The sequence below is a fragment of the Salmo salar genome, chromosome ssa05 (assembly GCF_905237065.1).
Source record: "Salmo salar chromosome ssa05, Ssal_v3.1, whole genome shotgun sequence".
Taxonomy (NCBI): Eukaryota; Metazoa; Chordata; class Actinopteri; order Salmoniformes; family Salmonidae; genus Salmo; species Salmo salar.
In genome coordinates this window covers 56,932,001-56,955,410 of record NC_059446.1, presented here as the reverse complement: position 1 = coordinate 56,955,410, position 23,410 = coordinate 56,932,001, and the positions used below count along the sequence as shown (strand labels likewise).

Below are 23,410 nucleotides of genomic sequence, written 5' to 3'. Positions count from 1 at the left end.
TGGTATTCTGAAGCAGTAATTGCAGAATAACTGCAGTGTACTGCACTCTAACTGCATCCTGCAGTCTATTTTTCGTTCGGGAATATGTGAAATAATTTACAGTGCTGTCTAGTTCTAGTTAACCTCCCTAGTGGCGCAGCGTTCTAAGGCACTCAGTGCTAGAGACGTCAATACAGACCCTGACTCGATTCCAGGCTGTATCACAACCGGCCACAATTGGCCCAGCGTCGTTAGGGTTTGACCCGGATAGACCGTCATTGTAAATAATAATTTGTTCTTAGCTGACTTGCCTAGTTAAATAAATGATAAATAAATAAACATACACAGTATCTGGGGATTAAAATAACACCTTGGTAATCACTTGGCTCAGCCGTCACACATTTTTTTTGCGATATTTGCATATGTGAAGTCATAATTTCAAGACGACCAATCAGTTAAGTTGAAAAGCTATTTCCCTCGACTGGGCACTCCTTGCAATCCTATCCACCTGTAAAACGCCACAGGCACTGTTTGTCAATTCTATGATAAGACTTAATTACTTTTCAACTCGGATACGTTTGAGTCTAAGAATTGCTTTGTTCGAGAGGATAAAAAACGAATATCGACAATGGTTTGCGGAGGATTTGTTTGCACGAAGAATTCCCTATGCGCTCTGAACATACTTTATGTTGTAAGTACCACGCACCGATGTTTCCATATGGGACCGTATTGTTTTTTTTTAATGATAGGCAATTAATGAAAGTGCAAAAGCCAACATGATTCTAGCCAAGAATGATATAGCCAGGGCAAGAAGGCTGTCGTGCAAATTAAGTCGTTGTGACACCTATCAAAATGAAAGTAGGCTACATTTCAAGCAGTTGCCCAAATGTCTTTCAGTTAATGCAACGTCTACAGTATTGGTTCCCAACCAGGGGTACTTGGCCTATCCACTGGGGGTACTTAAGAAGCCTCATGATACCATAAACCTACTGGTAAAATATACTTATGGGATTACTTCAGGGTTACACGGGGCAGAACAACATTTTGTTGGTGGTACAGTAACTGAAAAAGGTTGGGAACCACTTGTCTAAACCATATCTGTAAAGTGTGATACATTATCATACAATTCTTGCAATTAATATATAATCAAAATACTCAATGTGATACTTTTGTAAATGTCTTAACAAGTCTTGTATTATGTTTAGATGAAATAAATACATAGAATACATCTGTCTAAACAGACTAATTAGCCTGAATATGAGGTGGTGTTGACTTTGCCCACATCAAAGAAATCAGCATGAAGTGTCCTTTTGAGTGCTTTTCCGTTCCCATTGGATTTCTGTCATCACTTTGTATTGTGCTTGGTCTTCAGATGGTGAGCTTGCTGCTGATTGGAGTAGCTGCTTGGGGGAAATGGTTTGGCCTGGTCTCCAGTTTTCGGGTGGTGGCTGGAATCATTGGTGTGGGCATCTTCCTGTTATTTGTGGCCTTCGTGGGCCTCTGTGGTGCCCTGAAGCACCACCAGGTCCTGCTGTTCTTTGTATCCTTCAATCAGGAGTAGGGTGAAGTTGTCCCTAGACACTGAACTTGGGTCATGTTTTTTTTTGTGCATTTTTCCAACTAATGGTTAGGATTGGGGGAAGGGAAGCTGATCCTAGATCTGTTCACCTTTCATCACATCATGTGATATGATTGCGCAGGGTTGGTTTTGTGTAATTGTAATGTGTTTTATTCATGTCACATCATTACATAGTCAAGTGAATACAAACTACTACAACACAAGACATATTGAAACAAACACAGAGGATTGCTGTATACTAGAGGATCCTAGTCTCAATGTGTTTTTAACTGCTCTATCCAGACTACACTTAACTGCGATTTTCTCACTTTATGAACAATTCTCTTTCAAATACACAGCCTAGTGTTGCCTAGTTGGTTGTCACATGTGAGCTTCCTTAGTTGGCCTCAGTACATGATTATCCTTTTCCTGGTGTTCGTGGTGCAGCTGTCAGTGTCTGCCGCGTGTCTGGCTATCAATAAAGAGCAGCAGGTACGTGGCAATATATTATGTGTATGATGTGACTCATGACCACTTAATCTGTAGAACACCTTAAATAAATACTGGAAATCATTCATACTTTCCTCCTATGTCCTGTATTAGCTATTTGACAAATGGCTAATGCACAACATAAATGGAAAGTGTGAATGATTTCCAGTTGATCTCAAAGAAGCACTCTGATTGATTGACATGCTGATTGAATTCTGTGACCAGCGCCTCATCTCCCTGCACCGCTTCATCCATTTCCCCCACTGTAGAAAGAACTCCTAGAGGTGGGCTGGAACAAGTCCGAGGCCACTCAGAAGGATGTGGAGAGAACTCTAAACTGCTGTGGCTTCTTCCAGCTGAACTATAATGGCACCTGTGATGCGGTAAAGACGCTGGCTCGTTAACAGTCAAAACCAGCAACGTGTTTGTCAGAGTATTTTGAGTCTTGGACACATTACTTAAATTCTGTCCTGTCTACTTGCTTCCTCACACTACAGGACTGTTTCTCCAACCCATTATCCTGCAACCCTTGTGGTCCAATCATCCAAAGTCATGCTGAGGAGGTTTTACGCTTTGTGGGTGGGATTGGATGCTTCTTCAGCTTCACAGAGGTTAGCAACCTGCTGTAGCCTCGTAGCAATGCACTGGCAATGGGTGGAATGTGCTGTGTGACATAGTAAAAGGCTGTTGGATTCCTATGTAAATTGGAACTGAAAACGGAACACTTTATAGTAGGGACTTTTACTGTCTGCATTTTTATATTATGTCATCAACACACTACATTTTAGACTTGATTTTGACTTCAGGAATGAATTCAACAATTCCAAATGTAATGAGATCTACACTGAGTGTACAAAACATTAGGAACACCTGCTCTTTCCATGAGACTGACCAGGTAAAAGCTATGATGCCTTATTGATGTCACTTGTTAAATCCACTTCAGTCAGGGAGGAGCCAGGTTAAAGAAGGATATTCAAGTCTTGATACATGAGTTGTGTATGTGTGCCATTCAGAGGGAGAATGGGCAAGACAAGATTTCAACGGGGTATGGTAGCAGGTGCCAGGCTCTCCAGTTTGAGTGTGTCAAGAACTGCAACGCTGCTGGTGTTTTCATGCGCAACACTTTCCCATGGGTATCAAGAATGGTCCACCAGGACATCCAGTCAACTTGACACAATGTTGGGACACATTGGAGTCAACATGGTCCAGCATCCCTGTGGAACGTCACACCTTGTAAAGTCCATTCCCCAATGAATTGTGGCTTTTGAGGGAAGGTGTTGATACTAGGAAGGTGTTCTAATGTTTTGTACACGCAGTGTATATTGTGCTTTAGTATTAATTGAATCACATATTCAGCCATTTTTTCCCCCCCCATCTAATTTCAGATCCTGGGAGTGTGGCTAACACACAGATACAGAAATCAGAAGGATTCCCGTCCAAACTCTGGTGCATTTCTATAACTAGCCTGTTCATAAACTCAACTTTGCACTGTCATGCATTTCTATTTAGATTTTTGTATTTAGATCCTGTGTGACTTATCTTACGATTGATTATGTTTCCTATTTGGATATTTTCATTGCTGTGATAATATAGCTATGCATTAATATATCTAATACTATTGGCTGTTTTTTGACAAATTTCATGAAAAACAATTCCAATCAATTTGAATCTTGAGTGATGGACATTGAAATTGAGAGCAGTAACTTTAAGGTTTAATCTGACTGAGGTCACTGATCGGCGTCGTGAGCAAATGTCATACACCTTATGCAAACAGAGCACAGACATGGGGTAAAGGCAGAGAGCAATGTTTCCTGGTAAGCTGTCTGTGGATTCCCAGTTTCAAACCCGGCTTTCTTTGGGTACCTACACAGTGCTGTCTTTGTTGCAGTGTATGGGGGGGGTATTAGATGTCACACGGATGCCAACAGATTCAGCCTTTTTTTCAGATTCAGCCCTACTAAAGTTTAAATAGTCGATCACTTCACAGGACATGTACCAATCCAGACATGAAGCTTTTTTTGTCTTCATTTCTAAACAATTAGGCTATTGTCCTATTCATCTGAAAGCGTCAAGCACTACACAAACTGATTTGGTATCAGTTCATATTACAACCCATTTCTAAACATCTGGTGTAGGCTATTATCACTCAATGTCACAACCAAAAATACAATTCTCAAAATGAGATTCAGGAAGAAAGTTTACTGCAGTGATTTCTTCACTGGAACTGGTGTAGTGTGACTTCAATTCTTCCTCCAAATCACACTAGTTTAACTGTTCTCCAGCGAACATTAGGGTTTGCATAGAAACGGGCCTTTCCTAATTTGGCCAACCTCCCGCTGAGATCTACTTTAGATACAGAGCACAGTGAGTTGCAATGCAGTCTTATGACCAAGTAAAAATATGTAACTCAGTGCTGTGTTAGTCACGCCTAAGGCTTCATTCCTGCCTTCCAAACAGGATAGGAACCAGGACCCAACTGTGTATTCCCTTTCATTCTTCTATAGGCTGCCCAACCTGTTCATGAAGGCATCACCATACCCAAATCAATGTTAAAGCTAAACAAACTGGCTCTTTATATTTGTATGATCAATTTAGTACATGTGGAACAAATGTGAGCTGTTCTGTGATGGTAATGTGTTGGTAGTGTATAGTGCCACTAGCTGTCCGTGGTAACATGTTTCACCATGCAAATGACCGTTGGTCACCAACCTATCGATCTTCAAGGCATTCATAGTCGATCATTAAACATTTCTGTAGAAAAGCCAACTATAAAAGCTGTGATAAAGGCTTGTGTTCCTTTTGTTGTTGTTTTGTGTTGCGCTGTTGGCGGTATGTGCACTTTTTTCAGAAGCCCTGCGTATCAGGAGGCAAAGTGTTCCCATTTCGAACCATTTCATTTGTCTGAAAAGAGAAACTCCACATGACCGGGAGATCTGGGTCCAGCTCTCCGATTGGGCTGGCCAATCGGATAGCTCAAATCACGGCGTTTTATAACGCTTCCACGACAGTTTAATACTTGCCGACGTACGATTTAATAACGTTTAAAACCATGACTACAGAGACTGTCAAAGAATACAGCAAATATCTGCTGTTTTATGACTGAATTAATGTGACATTTATGATTCGGCAATGTCAACAATCTTGATTCAACATTTCAACACACAAAACGCGCTTCACCATGCTTCCACTCCCGCTGTAATGAATGAGTAGCCAAGTGGATCGACAGCCCTGCTTTTTTATTATTAGCAGGTCGTCTATTTTTAATATTTTTGAATACTTAACTTTCTCCGGTCATAGGAACAACACGAATTTGTGAACGAGTTAGATGTGGTGGGACCCGGGTTTCGCCATAGGGTGGAAGGCGGTGTCCCCTCGGGTCAGTCTCACCGGAAGAAAAGGAGAGAGCAAGGACAGTGAGAGGCGCACGGTCTGCTACGCTCTCCCTCAGCTGAGACGAATGCCGTGTTCAAAACAACTCGGAAATCTCCGACTTCCATGCGTCCAAGACCATTGGGAACTTGGGGGAAAAAATCGTTTTGAACGGCCATCCAACTCGGAATCCCAATTCAGAAACTGGCATCTTTCTAGACCTCCGACCTGAAGATCACTGGCATCATGATTTTACCTAGTTCCCAGGTGTCTTGAAAGCACCATGGCCATCAGACGCAGGTACCATCAGTCCAGTAAAATAAAATAAAAATGACTTGCAAATTATATCAGTTTATGCTCAGCTGTGCCTTCCAAATGCTACACCAATCTATTGGTGATCTATTTTGTATTCAAAGCTCAAATGAAATAGCTGTTCTAAAAACAATATTGTCAGGGCATGCATATAGGGAAGGGTCATCTGGGTTAGGGGAGGGTTTGGCTGGGGTAGGCTGTCATTGTAAAATAAGAATTTGTTCTTAACTGATGCCTAGTTAAAATAAATGTTAAATATAGCCAATATGCTGTGATAATGTATTAGGCCTATTGCACAAACCTCATTCTTACAGAAGTTTTATTAGGGTAATGATTTAAAAAAAGTAATGTTAAAATTTAAGTCAGTGGTAGCTTTGCTTGCTTTTTGACTGTGGAAGTGATCTTGACTCAGAAAAAGGTTGATGACAACTGCCCTAGACAACTGAAAGGCTGGTACTTATTGTTTCTCCACAAGCACCATTAAACGACATTGTGTACCAAGCTATTTATTCAGCACACTTACATTCATGTACCAAAACAGCATTTACTTTCATCCCATGAAAGCATACTCTTGAAAAAAGCCATTTTTATTTTCAGGGAAGCTAATGAAAAACAACAGGTAAGATGTATAGGCACGATAATATTGACATGGTAACGCTAAACAAAACGGAGCATTGCAGATGTTAAGGTAAAATGTAAAAGTCATCCATAAAATAAAGTCAAAACAAACTTGTCAAATCAGGTGTGTTCCATTATGGGGACGGTGGGAAAAAAAACAGGCACTGGAAAAATAAAGTCAGTAATTTAGTCAAAAGGAGATGCTCAGGTGTCTATGGTACAACAACAAAAAGTGGTCGGTTTAACTGCATTCAGTTGTGATACTGAGCAATCCAAAAGTAAAATTGAAGGATGGTGATGTATACAGGTTGGTTATGTGTAACATTTCATTGGGTTGCAAAACAAGTTGTGTTTGGGTTATGAGTCTGATGAAAAAGCTCTGTGTGTGTTGGGGAACTGCTGAGAGCTGAAGTCCGGGTCCTCTCTCACTCGCTTCTTTATGTCTTTCTTCACCTGATACAGAGGACAAAGGTGGAAATTACTAAAAAGGTCCTTCAATATATAAAACGCATCAGCTATCATCGTTCAATATGGAAAATCACTTAAATATAAATAGTAAAGCAAACTACTTCACTACATTCCTAAAGAAAATAATGTACTTTTTACTCCATACATTTTCCCTGACACCAAAAAGTACTCATTAGATTTTGAATGCTTAGCAGGACAGAAATTGTCCAATTCGCACACTTATCAAGAGAACATCTCTGGTCATCCCTACTGCCTCTGATCTGGTGGACTCACTAAACACATGCTTTGTTTGTAAATTATGTCGGTGTTGGAGAGTGCCCCTGGCTATCCGCAAATGAAAAACAAACACAGTGTCGTCTGGTTTGCCAAATATAAGGAATTTACATTTACTATTGATACTTAAGTATATTTCAAAACAAAGACTTTTACTCAAGTATTTTACTGGGTGACTTTCACTTGAGTCATTTTCTATTAAGTTTCCTTGACTAGAAAATGGGTACTTTTGGGTACCTTTTCCACCACTGCATTTAACTATCAGTGGCAGCTCCCTAATGACCATTTACAATCATGTGTCAAAGTCAATGTGTGACATCTGTAATATTAAGAGAAGCCGTGGAATGATGGAACAGCTTGTGTTAGTGGAGGACTGTACCTGCTCTGCATAGGCCTCTTGGAGCTCAGGGCTGTCAAGCTCCTCCTGCAGGTTGTCTGGGGAAGTGACTGGCCTGACTCCGGCCGTCCTTGCCGCCCTGCTAACTGCGTCGGAGAGGGAGAGAAGAGCGCCGTCCCCCTGTCCGGTCTGAAAGCACACACCCTGGTCATACGCCAATCCAACTTTTAGTGCAACAATAAGCCCTCGCACTCAATGTTGAACAAAGCATGCTGATACTACAATGATCAGAGTTATGTTAGCCCTGATATAGCAAGTCTCCCATGTTTTAGCCGTGGAGGGTCAACTACCGATACGGCCTGGAATCATTCTGCCAACAAAGCTTGCAGGATGCCTCCTATAACGGAAGACTAGTGAGATCAGGGCTTGTCTTTTGCACAAAAGTTAGTTTCATTCACAGGGCATCTATTTACCTTCCTGCGTTTGGCAGGCATCCCATGTAAATAGGCGTCAGACATGGGAGGCTGGGCCTTCATCTTCCTCTGGGTGATCAGGTCATGTCTGATGATGGGTACCCACTCCTATCCCACAGTGACAGACATGATCACAATAACAGACAGATAATTAAACTCACTGAAGAGCCATATAACTGCACACTGGATTTTAAAACTTGAATGGGTTTGGATGCAGAACTGATTAGGCGAAACACTTCCATTGTTGGATCATTTCCTTTCATATTTTCTTTCTCCAAGAATCCGAACTACAAGTCAACGACAGGTTTGCAAAAATTCAGTATAAATTCAACTAGAAGCCTGTATGTAAAATGTTTTTTTAAATGAGTAAACAGCATGTGGACAGAGTGGAAGACAGAGAATGGCAAAGAAACTAAAGTGGACCAGAGAAGGATTGGACAAGTATTGGGAGAGAGCTGAACAGTGTTCTTACAGCAGGGACGGCAGCAGTCCAGGCATCAGTCTCTCTACCAGGCTCCTCCCTCCCGCTGGCTTCAGCTGCTGCCATGGCGCCACCCAATGGCGCAGCCCCTCCGGTGGCTCCAGTTTCCCTGGGTTCTGCCCTAGTCTCCTGTGACGACGCCATGGCTTCCTCAGCTGTGGTGGCCGGGGCTGGGGAGTGGGTGGCCTCCATCTAAGGTGGGATGGCGATAGAGAAAAGAGTTAAGGTAAGAAACAACACACCAAGGTATATCGAGGACAATATAATTAATTTTACAAATACATTTTAAAACCTCACCTCCATGATCTGGGCACGTTGAGGCTCCTGTGCATTAGAAGCCTCCCCCTTGGAAAGAAACCATTTAACATATATTGCTTGAATGGAATCTGGCAATTGAATCTATGACAGCTATTGTAACTGACAGTTGATTAGAAAATGATGGTATCCACGTGCATCGTTAGCTAGTAGTCCAGTAAATGAGCCTTCTAGAACACTAACAGTGTGCTTAAAAAAAAAGAAAAACACTATGACATGTTTGTGAGATGGTGTGTGTGTGTATTACCTGCTGTGTGTGGACGGCATAATGCAGTATCTGGTCCTCTGTGACGGGGATGTGTTCCAGGATGACCTGGAGCCTCATGGTCAGCATACTGGTCAGCCAGTTCACCAGGCTGGGGTTCATGTCAGCCGACAACGTCCTCTGTAACGGGAGAGGGGTCAACACACCGATTCACCTTCACAACCTATTGACCAGATTTCAGTCTAGTCATATCCATTTAGCTCTTTTTTTGAAATCTATAGAAAGAGTATTAGAAATCATCTGACAGACAGCGAGATAACTGGGATAGGAGGAAGAGACATGGAGTGGGAGGTTGTATATCATGTCATAAGGAACATTGTGTATGTGTGTGTGTGTGTGTACTGACTATGCGGTGGTTGATGACAGAAGTGAGGGCACTCTGCTCTCCTCTCAGACAGTACAGGTTGAGGGCCAGACACTCAAACAGCCCCTGGTTGCACATCTGCAGCAGCTGCGGCCCAAACGTGTTGTCTGCAGGAGGTGGGGGGAAAAAAACAGCAATAAGTGACAAAAGCACTGACATTCATAGCCCAGGTCAGATGAATTGCGTCAAATAAAATCATTTGGCACAAATAAAGACAACGTTACCCGTGCAGCGGAGTATGTGTGTGGCGATACGCGTTAACTGCTGTCTGAAGAAGGACAGGTTGGTCTGAGTGACGTTGACACCCTCCAACACTGCCACTGAAGACTGAAGGACCAAGACAAAGAGAGAGAGAAATGTGAGCAATTGATTCACGTCTGACCAACTGGCCACGGGGAGAATTTAAAAGTGACTGGTATTATTGAGACATTTGAAGACCACTGACTAGAAAAGGGGGCAGCCTAAGTGAACTACGGTACTTACAAAGCTCTCGGTAATGTACTCCTCGAGTTCATTGACGAGACCATCAGCAGCAGCCTATGATCACAGTGAAGATAACAGAAAAAGAACGAGGGAGCGATTAATGAGACTCAACAAGTAGCTTGTCTAGCCCCATGTGCAGTGACACTAATGACAGGTGACAGTAACATCCCAGAGGCGGTTATATAGACGGTGGCCCACTCACAGCAATGTTGTGGTCGGTGGGCTCGCTCCCGTTGAGGTAGTGCTGGGTGAAGAACTGAGACAGCTGGGTCTGGATGCGGCCCAGGGGCTGGTTCTGGCCGTGGAGCAGCAAGACCAGATCCACCATGGAGAAGTTCTGACACACCAGGGTCAGTAGGTCTCCAAAGAAACCTGAGGGGGAGAGAGAACTGTGTGGACATGGAACAAAAACATTTGAGGAAGAGAGAGCATGGGAGAAAAAGAGGGAACGTGGGAGAAAGAGATTACCCTTCATAGACAGAGACAGACAGAGAGAGCAAGGTACAAGAAAAAGGGAAAGAGAGAAGAAGAAAAAAGAAAGCACACAAGACAGAAACTCTTACCCATGGCGTCCCCTGTGCCGGGTGTGAAGATGTTGCTGGTCTCGGAGAGCCTCTGGATGAACTGGGCGATGCTCTCAGTGTTGCTCTGGGGAGAGCCCAGGGAACCCATCATGGTGGACAGGACCCCCTGTACAATCCCAGTGAACAACTCCGGATTCAGGGCCTCTCCCTGGGCCCCGGCACCGTCCCCCGTGGGAGGGTTAGGGGTGGTCCCGGGTGGAGGGGTGGGGGTGCCAGAGGCAGGGGGCTGGGGGGCACCGTTGGGGGGTGGTGGGAAGACTGGTCCGGAGGCCTGAGATGGAGAGCGAGATGATGGACAGGGAGAAAATAAAAATGTATCATATGAAAGATATGTTCTTAAGAAACGAAGGTATTCTTACAACTAACACGTCAGTTAACTGGAGGATGATTTAATCTTGGTTTCAACCATTCTGTTGTAACAGGCACTACGGCTATATGTCCTAATTCACAAAATACCCTTGGAACAAACTCCGACACTGACCTGCATGAAGTCAGACACTCCCTGGACGAAGGCGGGCACTCCGGGCATAGACACAGTGATGGAGGGTCCCATGGCCCCAGGAACTGCCCCTGCGGTCCCCAGGAGAGAGCCCAGGAGCTGGGCCAGGTCAGGGGGAGCTCCCTGGGGCATGGTGGGGATGGCTCCGGGCTGGCCTGGGGGAACAGTGGTGCCAGGGGCAGGAGCAGGGGTGGGGATAGGGCCGGTGGGGATAGGGCCAGAGGAGGATGAGGAGGAAGAAGAAGAGTTGGAGGAGGATGAGGAGAAGGTATGAGAAGCAGAGGAGAAGGTATGAGAGGCAGAGGAGGTGGCTGTTTGACCAGCTGGGAGGAAAAGGAAGAAAGGAAAGAAATTAGAGTTGGCTTACAGTACACTTAAAACTTCAAACAGAGGATTCACCTTTAGTGTGATGGTTAACTATGCAAAACCACCCCCCAAAAAATCATAAAAAATGAAATAAGAGGCTTGAAAGGTGGGGTGTATACCCATCTGTCCAGGCATCAGGAGTTGTCCCACCAGTCCACTGATCATCTGATTGAGGGCAGCAGGAGGGAAGGGCTGTGGGGGAGAGGTCATAGGTCAACAGTTAACGTTAGCATATAATAAAAACATGGCTATGCCATTAAGATTTCAGAGCACTACAGCTTAAGACAATTGGTACTGTCGATGGAAAATGCCCACAATGACTAGCAAACACGAAAGTCTCCTACTGAAATTCCAAGTCTGACAACTTCTTGTCAAAACTTGACTGAAATCTACAAGCCATTAACCTCAGTCCTGCACTAAACCCATAGGGTACCAAACCCCCTATCACAAACGTGCTCACCTGTCCTGGTTGCTGACCCATCATGGGGGGTACGCTAGCCCTCAAGTTGATGGTGGCCCCCCGGGTGCCAAAGACGGGTGGAGGGATCCTGGGGGCAAAGGCAGGCCGGGTGAACACCACCCTGGCCTGGGGGGCCCCGGGAGAAGGCGGAGGGGGGGCCGTGGGGGTGGTGGTGGGGGGTGTTAGGGCCGGTGGTGGTTGTGGAAGAAGTAGCGGTGGAGCCTGGGGGGGTAGGCTGGGGGGGTTGGCCAGGGATGGCGCCCCCGGTGGCAGCAGCTACAGCCTCGGTGTACTGGGCGATCTGCTGCACGATGGACTGCATGAAGTCTGGGTTCATCTGAACACCGGGTGGCATCTGGAAGCCTGGGGAGAGAATATAAGAAAAGGTTTCTTTGAGCCTTGAATATTGGATTCAGGATCTCTGGTATTTTGGGCTTTACTCTAGTCTGCAATTATTCGGATACAACCAGAGGTACTGAAACATCATCATGAAGTGTTACCAACACTTACCTGGCTGACCCATTCCTGCAACATTTGGCTGTCCAGCTGCCTGAGGAACACCAGAGTCTGTAAACACACACACACACACACACACACACGTTTGAACTGTAAACAGCGTGTAAAAACAAATGGACTCTATGGTTTAACAAGCACTTAAAAAAGAACATCCTTCCAAAATTTAACAAGACGTATCGATTTGAGCAGTACAGGGACCTGACTTTCAGTCAAAGAAAGAAAACTTTCTCTCAGAAAATACCATTTGGCAATAGGGAATAAATGCAATGGTAGAGTTATTCACTTCCAATAGGCCATTTGCGGACGAGAAACGGATGGACACATTGTGGTAAAGCATTCAATCAGTGGCGGGTAGGGGACAACACACCGTCCGTGTTCATCTGCATCATGACCACCGGCATTGTCTGGTGGCTGATCCTGATGACCCGGGGGCCGGGCTGTCCCTGTCCAGCCTGCTGATTGGACGGGGGAGGCTGTGAGGGGGAAGTCTGTCCCTGACCTGGCTGGTCCGACTGGCCGGGGGTCTGACTGGGCTGGGCCTGTCCGTCTGTAGCTGGTCTGCCATTGGACGCCATTGTGACCGTTGCTCCCAGGTTCATCTGCAGATGAGTTTCAAAATGTCACTTGACGTACTGTGTTCCATTGGCAAACGATCTCAAATGAAGTTTAAACTAACCAAAGTTTACATCTTAGCCAAATACATTTAAACTCAGTCTTTCACAATTCCTGACATTTAATCCAAGTAAAGATTCCCTGTCTTAGGTCAGTTAGGATCACCACTTTATTTTAAGACTGTGAAATGTCAGAATAATAGTAGAGAGAATGATTTATTTCAGTTTTTATTTCTTTCATCACATTCCCAGTGGGTCAGAAGTTTACATACACTCAATTAGTATTTGGTAGCATAGCCTTTAAATTGTTTAACTTGGGTCAAAAGTTTGGGTAGCCTTCCACAAGCTTCCCACAATACGTTGGGTGAATTTTGGCCCATTCCCTCTGACAGAGCTGGTGTAACTGAGTCAGGTTTCTAGGCCTCCTTGCTCGCACAAGCTTTTTCAGTTTTGCCTAAAAATTGTCTATGGGATTGAGGTCAGGGCTTTGTGAAGGCCACTCCAATACCTTGACTTTGTTGTCCTTAAGCCATTTTGCCACAACTTTGGAAGTATGCTTGGGGTCATTGTCCATTTGGAAGACCCATTTGCGACCAAGCTTTAACTTCCTGACTGATGTCTTGAGATGTTGCTTCAATATATCCACATCATTTCCTTCCTCATGATGCCATCTATTTTGTGAAGTACACCAGTCCCTCCTGGAGCAATGCACCCCCACAACATGATGCTGTCACCTCCGTGCTTCACGATTGGGATGGTGTTCTTCGGCTTGCAAGCATCCCCCCTTTTCCTCCAAACATAACGATGGTCATTATGGCCAAACAGTTCTATTTTTGTTTCATCAGACCAGAGGATATTTCTCAAAAAGGTACGATCTTTGTCCCCATGTGCAGTGTTTCTACTTGCGTACTATTCTTTGTACAGATGAACGTGGTACCTTCAGGTGTTTGGAAATCGCTCCCAAGGATGAACCAGTCTTGTGTTTTTTTTCTGAGGTCTTGGCTGATTTCTTTAGATTTTCCAATGATGTCAAGCAAAGAGGCACTGAGTTTGAAGGTAGGCCTTTAAATACATCCACAGGTACACCTCCAATTGACTCAAATGTCAATTAGTCTATCAGAAGCTTCTAAAGCCATGATATCATTTTCTGGAATTTTCCAAGGTGTTTAAAGGCACAGTCAACTTAGTATGTGTAAACTTCTGACCCACTGGAATTGTGATACAGTGAATTATAAGTTAAATAATCTGTCTGTAAACAACTGTTGGAAAAATTACTTTGTGTCATGCACAAAGTAGATGTCCTAACCGACTTCCCAAAACTATAGTTTGTTAACAACAAATTTGTGGAGTGGTTGAAAAACGAGTTAATGACTCCAACCTAAGTGTATGTAAACCTCCAACTTCAACTAAATACACTACCGGTCAAAGGTTTTAGAACACCTACTCATTCATGGGTTTTTCTTTATTTGTACTATTTTCTACATTGTAGAATAATAGTGAAGACATTAAAACTATGAAATAACATATGGAATCATGTAGTAACTAAAATAAGTTTTAAACAAATCAAAATGTATTTAATATTTTGGATTCTTCAAAGTAGCCACCCTTTGCCTTGACAGCTTTGCACACGCTTGGCATTCTCTCAACCAGCTTCATGAGGTAGTCACCTGGAATGCATTTCAAGTAACAGGTGTGCCTTGTTAAAAGTTAATTTCTGGGATTTCCTTCCTTCTGAATGTGTTTGAGCCAATCAGTTGTGTGGTGACAAGGTAGTGGTGGTATACAGAAGATAGCCCTATTTTGTAAAAGACCAAGTTCATGTTATGGAAAGAACAGCTCAAATAAGCACTGAAAAACGACAGTCCATCATTACTTTAAGACATGACAGTCAGTCAATACGGAAAATTTCAAGAACTTTAAAGTTTCTTCAAGTGCAGTCACAAAAACCATCAAACACTATGATGAAACTGGCTCTCATGAGGACCGCCACAGGAATGGAAGACCCAGGAGTTACCTCTGCTGCAGAGGATGAGTTCATTAGAGTTACCAGCTTTAGAAATTGCAGCCCAAATAAATGCTTCAGAGTTCAAGTAACAGACACATCTCAATATCAACTGTTCAGTGGAGACTGTGTGAATCAGGCCTTCATGGTCGAATTGCTGCAAAGAAACCACTACTAAAGGACACCAATAAGAAGAGACTTGCTTGGGCCAAGAAAGACGAGTGATGGACATTAACCCGTTGGAAATTTGTCCTTTGGTCTGGAGTCCAAATTTGAGATTTTTGGTTCCAACCGCCGTGTCTTTGTGAGACGCGGTGTGGGTGAACGGATGATCTCCACATGTGTATTTCCCACCGTAAAGAATGGAGGAGGTGTTATGGTGTGGGTGTGCTTTGCTGGTGACACTGTCTGTGATTTATTTAGAATTCAAGGCACACTTAACCAGCATGGCTACCACAGCATTCTGCAGCGATGCACCATCGCATCTGGTTTGGGCTAGGTGGATTTATAATTTGTTTTTCAACAGGACAATGACCAAACACACCTCCAGGCTGTGTAAGGGCTATTTTACCAAGAGGGAGAGTGATGGAGTGCTGCATCAGATGACCTGGCCTCCACAATCACCCGACCTCAACCAAATAGAGATGGTTTGGAATGAGTCGGACTACAGAGTGAAGGATTTTTGGTTACCACATGATTCCATATGTGTTACTTGAGTTTTGATGTCCTCACTATTATTCTACAATGTAGAAAATAGTAAAAATAAAGAAAATCCCTTGAATGAGTAGGCGTTCTAAAGCTTTTGACCGGTATTGTACATAAGACAGAACTAATGTAATAGGTCTAAGTGTCTGCCAGGTCACAACAAAACAAGTTTGACAACGAGATACAACACCGACTAACATGTAGCGGGATGTGATGGTGCACAGCTCCAGGCATGGAGACTGGGGAGGTGTAGTGAGACATTGGCCGGATCACATGTAGGTGGCGTGGGGCGGGACTCAGCAGGTTGCAGCGCAGGTCACTAAGGGCAACCAGGGCATTGCCCAGGAGACGGAGGGCCTCCCCCACCAGGTTGAGAATCCGCTGATCCTCCTCTCTTTCCTGTGTGTGACAAGAAGAGGGCTTAAAGCCATTTTCTGAGAACGTGTGTTTGATATTTTATTCAGGTCGTCATGTGGGGAAAGTGACAAGTATTGTAAGAGTCCGACTACAATACAGCAATCGCTCATGACTTTATGTCTGATCAGTGCGTGTGAATTGTACCTAACCACAAAGCACTAAGTTATGAGGAATGCGGTGGTGATAAGCTTACGGTGTTGGCGTATTCTGCGGTGGTAGCAGACTCTAGGATAGAGTGTGTTCTCTGGACGAATGGCTGAAGCCTCTCCTCCACCCTCCTCAGCTCTGACAGCATCTCCACCAGCTCTGCTGGGCTGGGGTGACTGTCAAGGGGAGAGAGGGAATGAGTTATCCTGACATGCATCACAGGTCTTCTAATAACAACCACGATGTCTAAAGTTTAAGTCTCATGTGCTGATGTCAATGGGAGGTTCTGTGCGAAAGTGAACATTTTGCGTGCAGGTTCTGGATTAAGCCCTATTCTTATTAATTCACATTAAAATGCCCAGTTTGAGAACTTTTTAATTCATCCAGCATCCTTTTTATTCAGTATAGAACACAAAAACAAAAAACACATGCAGGACAGCGATAGTTAGCAATAATGTCTTACTTGGGTCCAGCTTGGGCGGCTCCCTCTGTTTGAGTGGAGGAAGAGAAGGATGGAGGGGGAGTAGATGAAGGTGGAGATGTGTCCATGGGCTGGGTGGAGGGAGAGGGAGTGGAGGAGGAGGAAGAGGGAGGAGGTGCAGCAGCAGCAGAATCCGGTTGGGTTGAGGTGCCGCTTGGTTGATCCTGAGATTGAGCGACAAGGTAGCAGGCAAGGGGAAGACGTTGCTCAGTCATCTTAATTGAATTACTTCGAACTCAAATAGACCTGCTTCCTGACACTGCCTAGTGTCAAGTAACATTTCGTCCAAATACTTATGTTTCACATTTGAGCCAGTGTATTCATTCAAAATAGGTCTGTACTGTGGGTATTCCTAGTTGTTCTAATCTTTATAACTTAACACCTCACCTCCATCCTCTCGATGAGAGCATTGGTGTCCCTCAGCAGGTTCTCAGCCAAAAGCAGTCTCAGCCTGGGCTCACTCTGAACCGATTGGTCCATATCAATGTGCACATTCATGGAACCATTGCTCTGTGACACCAAGAGTATTAGTTGACAGCTACTCAACATGTTTATTCATAGCATTTTGTGTATATATAGAAATCGATAGATAAATGAGGATGTATACTATGTTATAAATCATATACTCGATTTCTTACCCCGGTGCTGGTGCTGACTCTGGCATTCCTAGCATTCTCACCCAAACCTGACATCATTTGCTGGACAGACATCTAAGAAGAGTGTAGTAGGCAGTATAGGCTAGATATCAGTGCTGATCCACACCAGGCGCTCAGGATATAATTATAAACCATGGAAGCAAGACACATTTGATCCAAAAATTGGAAAAACACACACGCAAAAAAGCTGTACCTGGATCTGCTGAGGGTCCATGACGTTAACGGGGAGGTTGAAGGTCCCCAGCATGACATAGCTGTTGGCGTTGCGGTCGTGTGGGGGCACTTGGGACGTTCCCTGGGAGGTGGTAGAGGAGGGTGGCGCTCCGGCCTCTGCTCCCCCTGACCCCGAGCCTGGCTGGGAGGGCTGAGGGGGGGCCCGCTCCACCAGGTGGATGACTTTTCCATCGACGTCTGAGACACATAGGAAACAGAGAGCAAAGAATATCATCTCTATTCATGTTAGAGGACACTGGTGCTCCATCAATCTATCAGGTGATGTGCATAGCAGCCAAACGGCTAACAGCAACTACATGATGGGTACTCAAGCGCTCTAATGGTGTGCAGTTGTATAATAGGCATACATCTGTGCATTATCGGCCTTGTAAGTCATGGAATAAGTGAATAAGAGTTATTCTATAGATCATATATAGACAAAGATGTCTGGCTGTTTGCTGCGTTTCTGTTCTGTGTTGACAGATGCTTTGCTGCAGCTGTGTGCTGCTCCAGATAAAACTGTCTGGACTCATTTCATATTTATTAGCATGTGGCCATTTTGTATTGATTCCAGGAAACTCCACAGACAGCATTACTCACTGTACTCTGTCAGGGTCCTCTCATCCTGCAGGACTCGGCCCTGGTAGATCAGCCTCTGTTTGTCCACAGGAATCCCAACTGAAGTGGCAATGTGCTCCTTGAACTCTTTCACTGTCAGCTGAGAAAAAGACACCGGTGTGAGGATTAGGCCTATTTCCAGTGTATGTAAGGCTACTGCAAAAGCGCTCCGTTGGAAATGAGAACGTACCTGTCCGCCTACAGTGTAACTTCGGCTCTGGGAGTCCAAAGTTTTGACAGTCACCTCTATATCAGCACCTGGTTCCTCCATGGTTACGTTTACCCTGTGTGTCAAGTAACAGAGGCAATAGAATAAAGTATCAGATCAATGCTGTCATGAATAGCATTATGTAAGGGTTAATCAATGAGGGGCTACGCACTAGCGGAGTGGAACTAATCTTCCACAGAGTTGGGCATAGAGCCCTGAGCTGCGATCTGACCAAATTCACATAGAAATGTGAGTTATAGATCTGTCGTTCGCATTGAAAGCAAGTGTATGCAGTAAACCTGTTCTATGTACGCTATTTCTATGCTTCCGTTCTTAAGTTTTGTTTTTGCATCTTTTACTCTCGGTTTAGTACACCAGCTTCAAACAGCTGAAAATACAATATGTTTGGCTATGGAAAATATATTTCACAGCAGTTTAGATGATACAATGATTCTCAAAACTGTTTTGTCATTAAACTTAAATTACGCCAACTATTAGAATTTTAGCAAACAGGAAATGGCACAGTGATTTCTGCATAGTACACATGTGCAGGTAGAAATGTGTTCAACATCCACTGAAGTAGCAAGCAAGTTTACTATAGTGCTGTAGTAGTTGCCTTGGTAACCAAACCAACAGAGTTACTAGTTAAGCTAACCAACCCATCAGTCCTAAATTGCTGTTATGAAAACCGAATTCAATAATGTTTTCAATTCGTCTTTTGCTATCAAAAAGCAGCTCAAACGTAGAAAATGTAAGAATGAACTATAGCCATTGAATTCAACCATGCTGATGTACCGTGCGTTATAGGAAATAATGTGCGGCATAGAATGCTCTTGAAGCCAATCAGAAACGAGTATTAAACAATATCCATAGTATAATGTAGCTAATATAATTTAAACTGCCTAAACAAAGATACGTGGTCTAACGTTAACGCTCATGGAAGCTGCCATAGCTATCTAGCTAAAATAGTTAGCTAGCTGAATGGCTAACATCCTTGCCTTGAAGCAAACACGGTCAAACAAAACATTTTCATGTCCGCGTTCTCTTGATAGAAATCCATGTTAACTTCTACAAAGGTGATGATCCAATTTCACACGAATATTGACAAAAGACTACAGTGAAACGTGTAGCTAGGTATCTCACAGCTACGTTCGTTTTTAGCTAGCAGTTAGCGAGCTAGCCTTGAGCTAACGTTACCATTAGCTGTATGAAGTCAGCTAACGTTAGCTAGCTATCTACCACCTAGCTAGCTGGTTACTTACTTACTTGATAGCTCCTATCTGTGAAGTTAAATATTCCGATTTCAACAGAATGTTTGCTAATTCTTCAGTGTGGCATGTAAAGCTAACTAGTTCCTTCTATGATTATAGCAACTGCGGTTCAAGTAACGTGACATATGATTAGCTACCAGAACAGCTGTGACGTTTCAAACATACAGTAACAAATGGGACGTGCTCATGAAGTCAGTCCAACATGTTTTGCTTATATCTGCTAAATGGATCTGCTAGCCAGCTAGATAATATCCCCAGTGCAGTTACAGTAGCAGATGAAGGTGGGAATGTTTTTGTTAAAACCAGGCCTGTAGGAAATTAGGGGAAACCAAGAGGTCGAAGATCTCATTAACAAAGTGAGACATGATTTCCTCTTTCTTTAAAAGGCATCCCATCAAAGTGAACAGGGCTTCCAGTTCCAACAAAGGCCTGAGACCGCTGGGATTATCAATTCACAGTTATGTAGTGATTGAGAGAGGAAGAGCCCGAGTGGGGCTTGAACCAGCAATCCTATGTTCATATTACTGGAAGGTGACAGTATAATAAAAGTGAAACAAAGTGCTCCTTTTTACCTTTATTGAGTCTTGTTTGTTGTTTGATAAATGCAAGATAAGTAGGGGTTGAAAAGCAGAAAGATGTGCCTGTCCTATACAAAAAATGTATACTATGCAAACCAAAATAGAATCTGCTGATAAATAAATGCTGTCTGAGTTAGCATTTTTTGGCTAAAGCCAAAATAGGCATGGTATACTTCTATTAGAGCCTACTGCTGTGTGCATGTCAATAATCCTGGCTTCTTCTCTATCTCCTTTCCTACAGTTTTATTTTACTAATTGAACAGAAAGTCTAATCAAGAGACTAACCACTAGAGTATTTTCTAGTATGTAATATGGTGGATGACTACCAGGAACTAGTTTAGAGGGAGAGCTGAAATTGGGACTTTAACAGTGGCTCCTACAGCACAGGTGAGCATCTAAGACTGCCACAAAAGCCAGCTCTGTGCAGAACCATACATTTAAAAACATCTTTGTGCATCCAGAGATCAGAGCTGCAATAGGGCGTGCCACAAAAAAGCCTGGGCCTCTGGGCAGAGGCAGTACAACATACACCGAGGGTCAAGACCTGGGGTGTATTCATTAAACCTATTCTGTTTCAAACGTTTTACAACAGAAAACGTTTATTCGAAATGGAAAACGAGAGTTTCTATTGGACAAATTCTGGTAGGTCCCGCCCCGTTTCGTTTGCTTCCGTTGGGTTCTTAAACGGTCAACCGGAGAGGGAACTGATCAGAACATAGATATAGCCTAAACATAACAAGTTTGCTAGACTGTGGTAAACTACCTTGGTGGGTCTGTGACTGGTACCCGCTCCTCCTGTCTCTCTTCATCGGACTCGTCAGTGTCGTAATCTCTTCTCCTCCGCGGCAGTGGCGGATTTAGGTATGGGTGACATGGGGGCGGCATGGGGCACCCACACAATTTATTTTTATTCCGAATGGTGACATTTGTGCGATCGGTTTTCTATCGCTCATTTGCACGTCACGTCAACAATATCATGTCACCTTGTGGGACTGTGGGTCAATTAACCTTGTCGGAGTGGGCGCCCTGATTCTAGTTTGTGAGCTAGGCAGGCTACTGCTTGGGTAGGTCTCCCACTCAGAAGTACGAGATGGGGAGGGGCCGGGGTAGGTTGACCTCAGTTCTCCCCACTGGAAGCCCGGAATCTATCAAATAGCGCACCTTTAACTTTGTACAGTACTAATGCAATTTGTAATACAATTAGTTGTGCAATTTAGTTTGTGTGTTTCTTGTTTGAAGTGCAATAGTGTAATAATCAGGTTCTCTTCTTTATAAGTGTGTTTGTGTATTTGTGTGATATAGGATTTGTGCAATTAAGTTTTATTTGTGTGCTTTTTGTTAGCAATAGGGTAATAGTGTAATAATTCAATTCTCTCTTCTGTTTGTCTTTGTTACTACTTTTTGATATGAGTCTTATTTTTGTATATATATTTATATAGTTTTAAATGTTATGATTATTTATTTGTGTTCCAAATCTCTGAATAAAAACTACAGTTAGTGCAGAATGGTGCTATTTTTTTGTGTTTGGGGGGGGACTGAAGGGGGGGGACTGAAGGGGGGGGGGTTCGCCCAGGGAGCCATACAAGCCAGAACCACCACTGTTCTGTGGCGATGTATCTCCGACCATTGGATCGAACATGTATGGCTGGATTGGCCCATTACGCAGGTAATCTGCAAATTCTTCCCAGGATGACGAATCTCCAGCATTTGTGTAGCTGCCAGTGTCTGTAAAATCTTCATCCGCCGAGACATCAGCGTTTACTAAATTGCGGTCCTTGTCTGCCATGTTTCCACGTGCGAATACAGCTAGCCAGCTAACTTGATGATTTGAATTTAAGTGGAAACTGGCCAGCTAGATATCTAGCTTTACATAGGAAGAAAGCCACCTCTTCACACTCATAAACCAGTTTACATTTACAAATAATTTGATGTTATTCAGAAAAGCAGGCAGAAAACACACACTTGAAAAGGAGTGCAGTGCATCTACTCAAATGTTTAAGGTCTTCCTCGGCTTGAATCCTTTCACCTGCACCAAAGTGGCTGGTCGACAACATCACCAAAAAGTTGTCAGGGGAGGGTGCACCCGATTAGCCAACAATAACCCCATTAAAAGGTGAAAACATCTTACCAATCACACCATACATATGGTGGATGTGGTATCCCACACGCCACATGTGTGGTACATGTTACCTTTGAATAGTGATTCAGAACTCGTGATGGGTCGTTCGTCAACGAGTCGGCTCTAAGAGCCGGCTCTTGTAGGTGAACGTTGGGAGCCGGCTTGCATATCAGAAGAGCCGAATCTATAAAAAAATAACAAATTAAGATATGAATAATCAAAAGATTTAAATGAATAGAATTAACAAATTCAAAGAACAAAAAAATTAAATAATAATAATAATAATAATAATATAGGCCTAAATGCTCAAGCGCACACACATTCGTTCTGACTGTCTGCTCAGACTAACAGCCTCACCTGTTGTTCCTGTCAATGTTCCTGACACAGTGTCAGCCAATGAACCAAAGATGCGTGAGGGAGGGCCGAGCCAATTTACTCACGGTCACACACATAGCATATGAGGAGAGAGAGGACGGACAGCTGTGAAAATAACAGCTGGAAAATGAGTCGGAAGCACAGTAGCATTTGGACGCATTTTAATAATGTAGACAATGCTAGAGCAGTGTAGAATTTGCCAAAACAAAATCTCATATAAAGCCGGTTCTACGCACCACCAACAACGGCATATGCGAACTGTGCAACCAACTGTGAAGTAGCTAGCTAGAAAAAAGGATTAGCTAGCTATCCTCATCACGTTGTAGATACATGTCATTTCTTTGTTACCATTCTAGTCTGTTCCCACTCAATGATGACTTATCTGCCTCGCCTTGTGTCCTTATACATACTTTGAGTGATGGGAGAAGTCATCATTGAGTGGGAACAGACTGGAATGGTAACAAAGAAATGACATGTATCTACAACGTGATGAGGATAGCTAGCTAATCCTTTTTTCTAGCTAGCTACTGTAACTAACATTCTTTAGGTGATACTATATTAGCTAGCTCAGAGACTATGAAACTCTAAAAATCAGGGTCTAAACAGCTCTCCAAGTTATAATTTGAAGCATGCTTTTATAAGAACTATACTTGCAAATGCCATAATGAAGTTGTAGAATAACTTTCTTTACCTGTAATTACACGGTACACTCCCGATCAAAAGCTCAAAGACCGTGAAACCCAGGACTTTGACACTAAACTCCCGGGAAAGGTTTTGTGGTTGGCTTCTATGGTGAACAT

At 43.5% G+C, this 23,410-nt stretch overlaps 2 protein-coding genes across 2 annotated transcripts; one reads left to right on the top strand and one right to left on the bottom strand.

Moving 5' to 3' along the window:
• Positions 1 to 393: 393 nt before the first annotated feature.
• On the top strand, positions 394 to 4,812 carry tspan13a (tetraspanin 13a). Its single transcript, XM_014200621.2, has 6 exons — positions 394 to 670; positions 1,352 to 1,519; positions 1,949 to 2,029; positions 2,296 to 2,409; positions 2,524 to 2,637; positions 3,412 to 4,812. Exons 1-6 carry the CDS (start codon positions 608 to 610, stop codon positions 3,484 to 3,486), a joined length of 615 nt encoding a protein of 204 aa, XP_014056096.1. The 5' UTR covers positions 394 to 607; the 3' UTR covers positions 3,487 to 4,812.
• Positions 4,813 to 6,197: 1,385 nt separating this feature from the next.
• LOC106605214 (large proline-rich protein BAG6) lies at positions 6,198 to 23,408 on the bottom strand. Its single transcript, XM_045718405.1, is given in 28 exon segments — positions 6,198 to 6,778; positions 7,446 to 7,592; positions 7,877 to 7,984; positions 8,349 to 8,549; positions 8,655 to 8,702; positions 8,920 to 9,057; positions 9,284 to 9,408; positions 9,526 to 9,628; positions 9,785 to 9,838; positions 9,987 to 10,156; positions 10,348 to 10,639; positions 10,850 to 11,190; positions 11,353 to 11,425; positions 11,694 to 11,861; positions 11,863 to 12,056; positions 12,204 to 12,260; positions 12,577 to 12,808; positions 15,726 to 15,926; positions 16,138 to 16,267; positions 16,555 to 16,736; positions 16,960 to 17,082; positions 17,211 to 17,282; positions 17,422 to 17,639; positions 18,042 to 18,159; positions 18,250 to 18,343; positions 22,307 to 22,419; positions 22,593 to 22,715; positions 23,302 to 23,408. Coding segments are annotated over 25 exon segments (3,672 nt in total). The 5' UTR covers positions 18,331 to 18,343; positions 22,307 to 22,419; positions 22,593 to 22,715; positions 23,302 to 23,408; the 3' UTR covers positions 6,198 to 6,682.
• Positions 23,409 to 23,410: the final 2 nt, after the last annotated feature.

Bases quoted from the DNA above. Each gene is read 5' to 3' on its own strand.
- tspan13a (XM_014200621.2), top strand. From the start codon at position 608: ATGGTTTGCGGAGGATTTGTTTGCACGAAGAATTCCCTATGCGCTCTG. The intron at 1,520-1,948 runs GTATCCTTCAAT...AGTTGGCCTCAG, and splicing joins ACCAGGTCCTGCTGTTCTTT to TACATGATTATCCTTTTCCT. The intron at 2,410-2,523 runs GTAAAGACGCTG...CTCACACTACAG, and splicing joins ATAATGGCACCTGTGATGCG to GACTGTTTCTCCAACCCATT.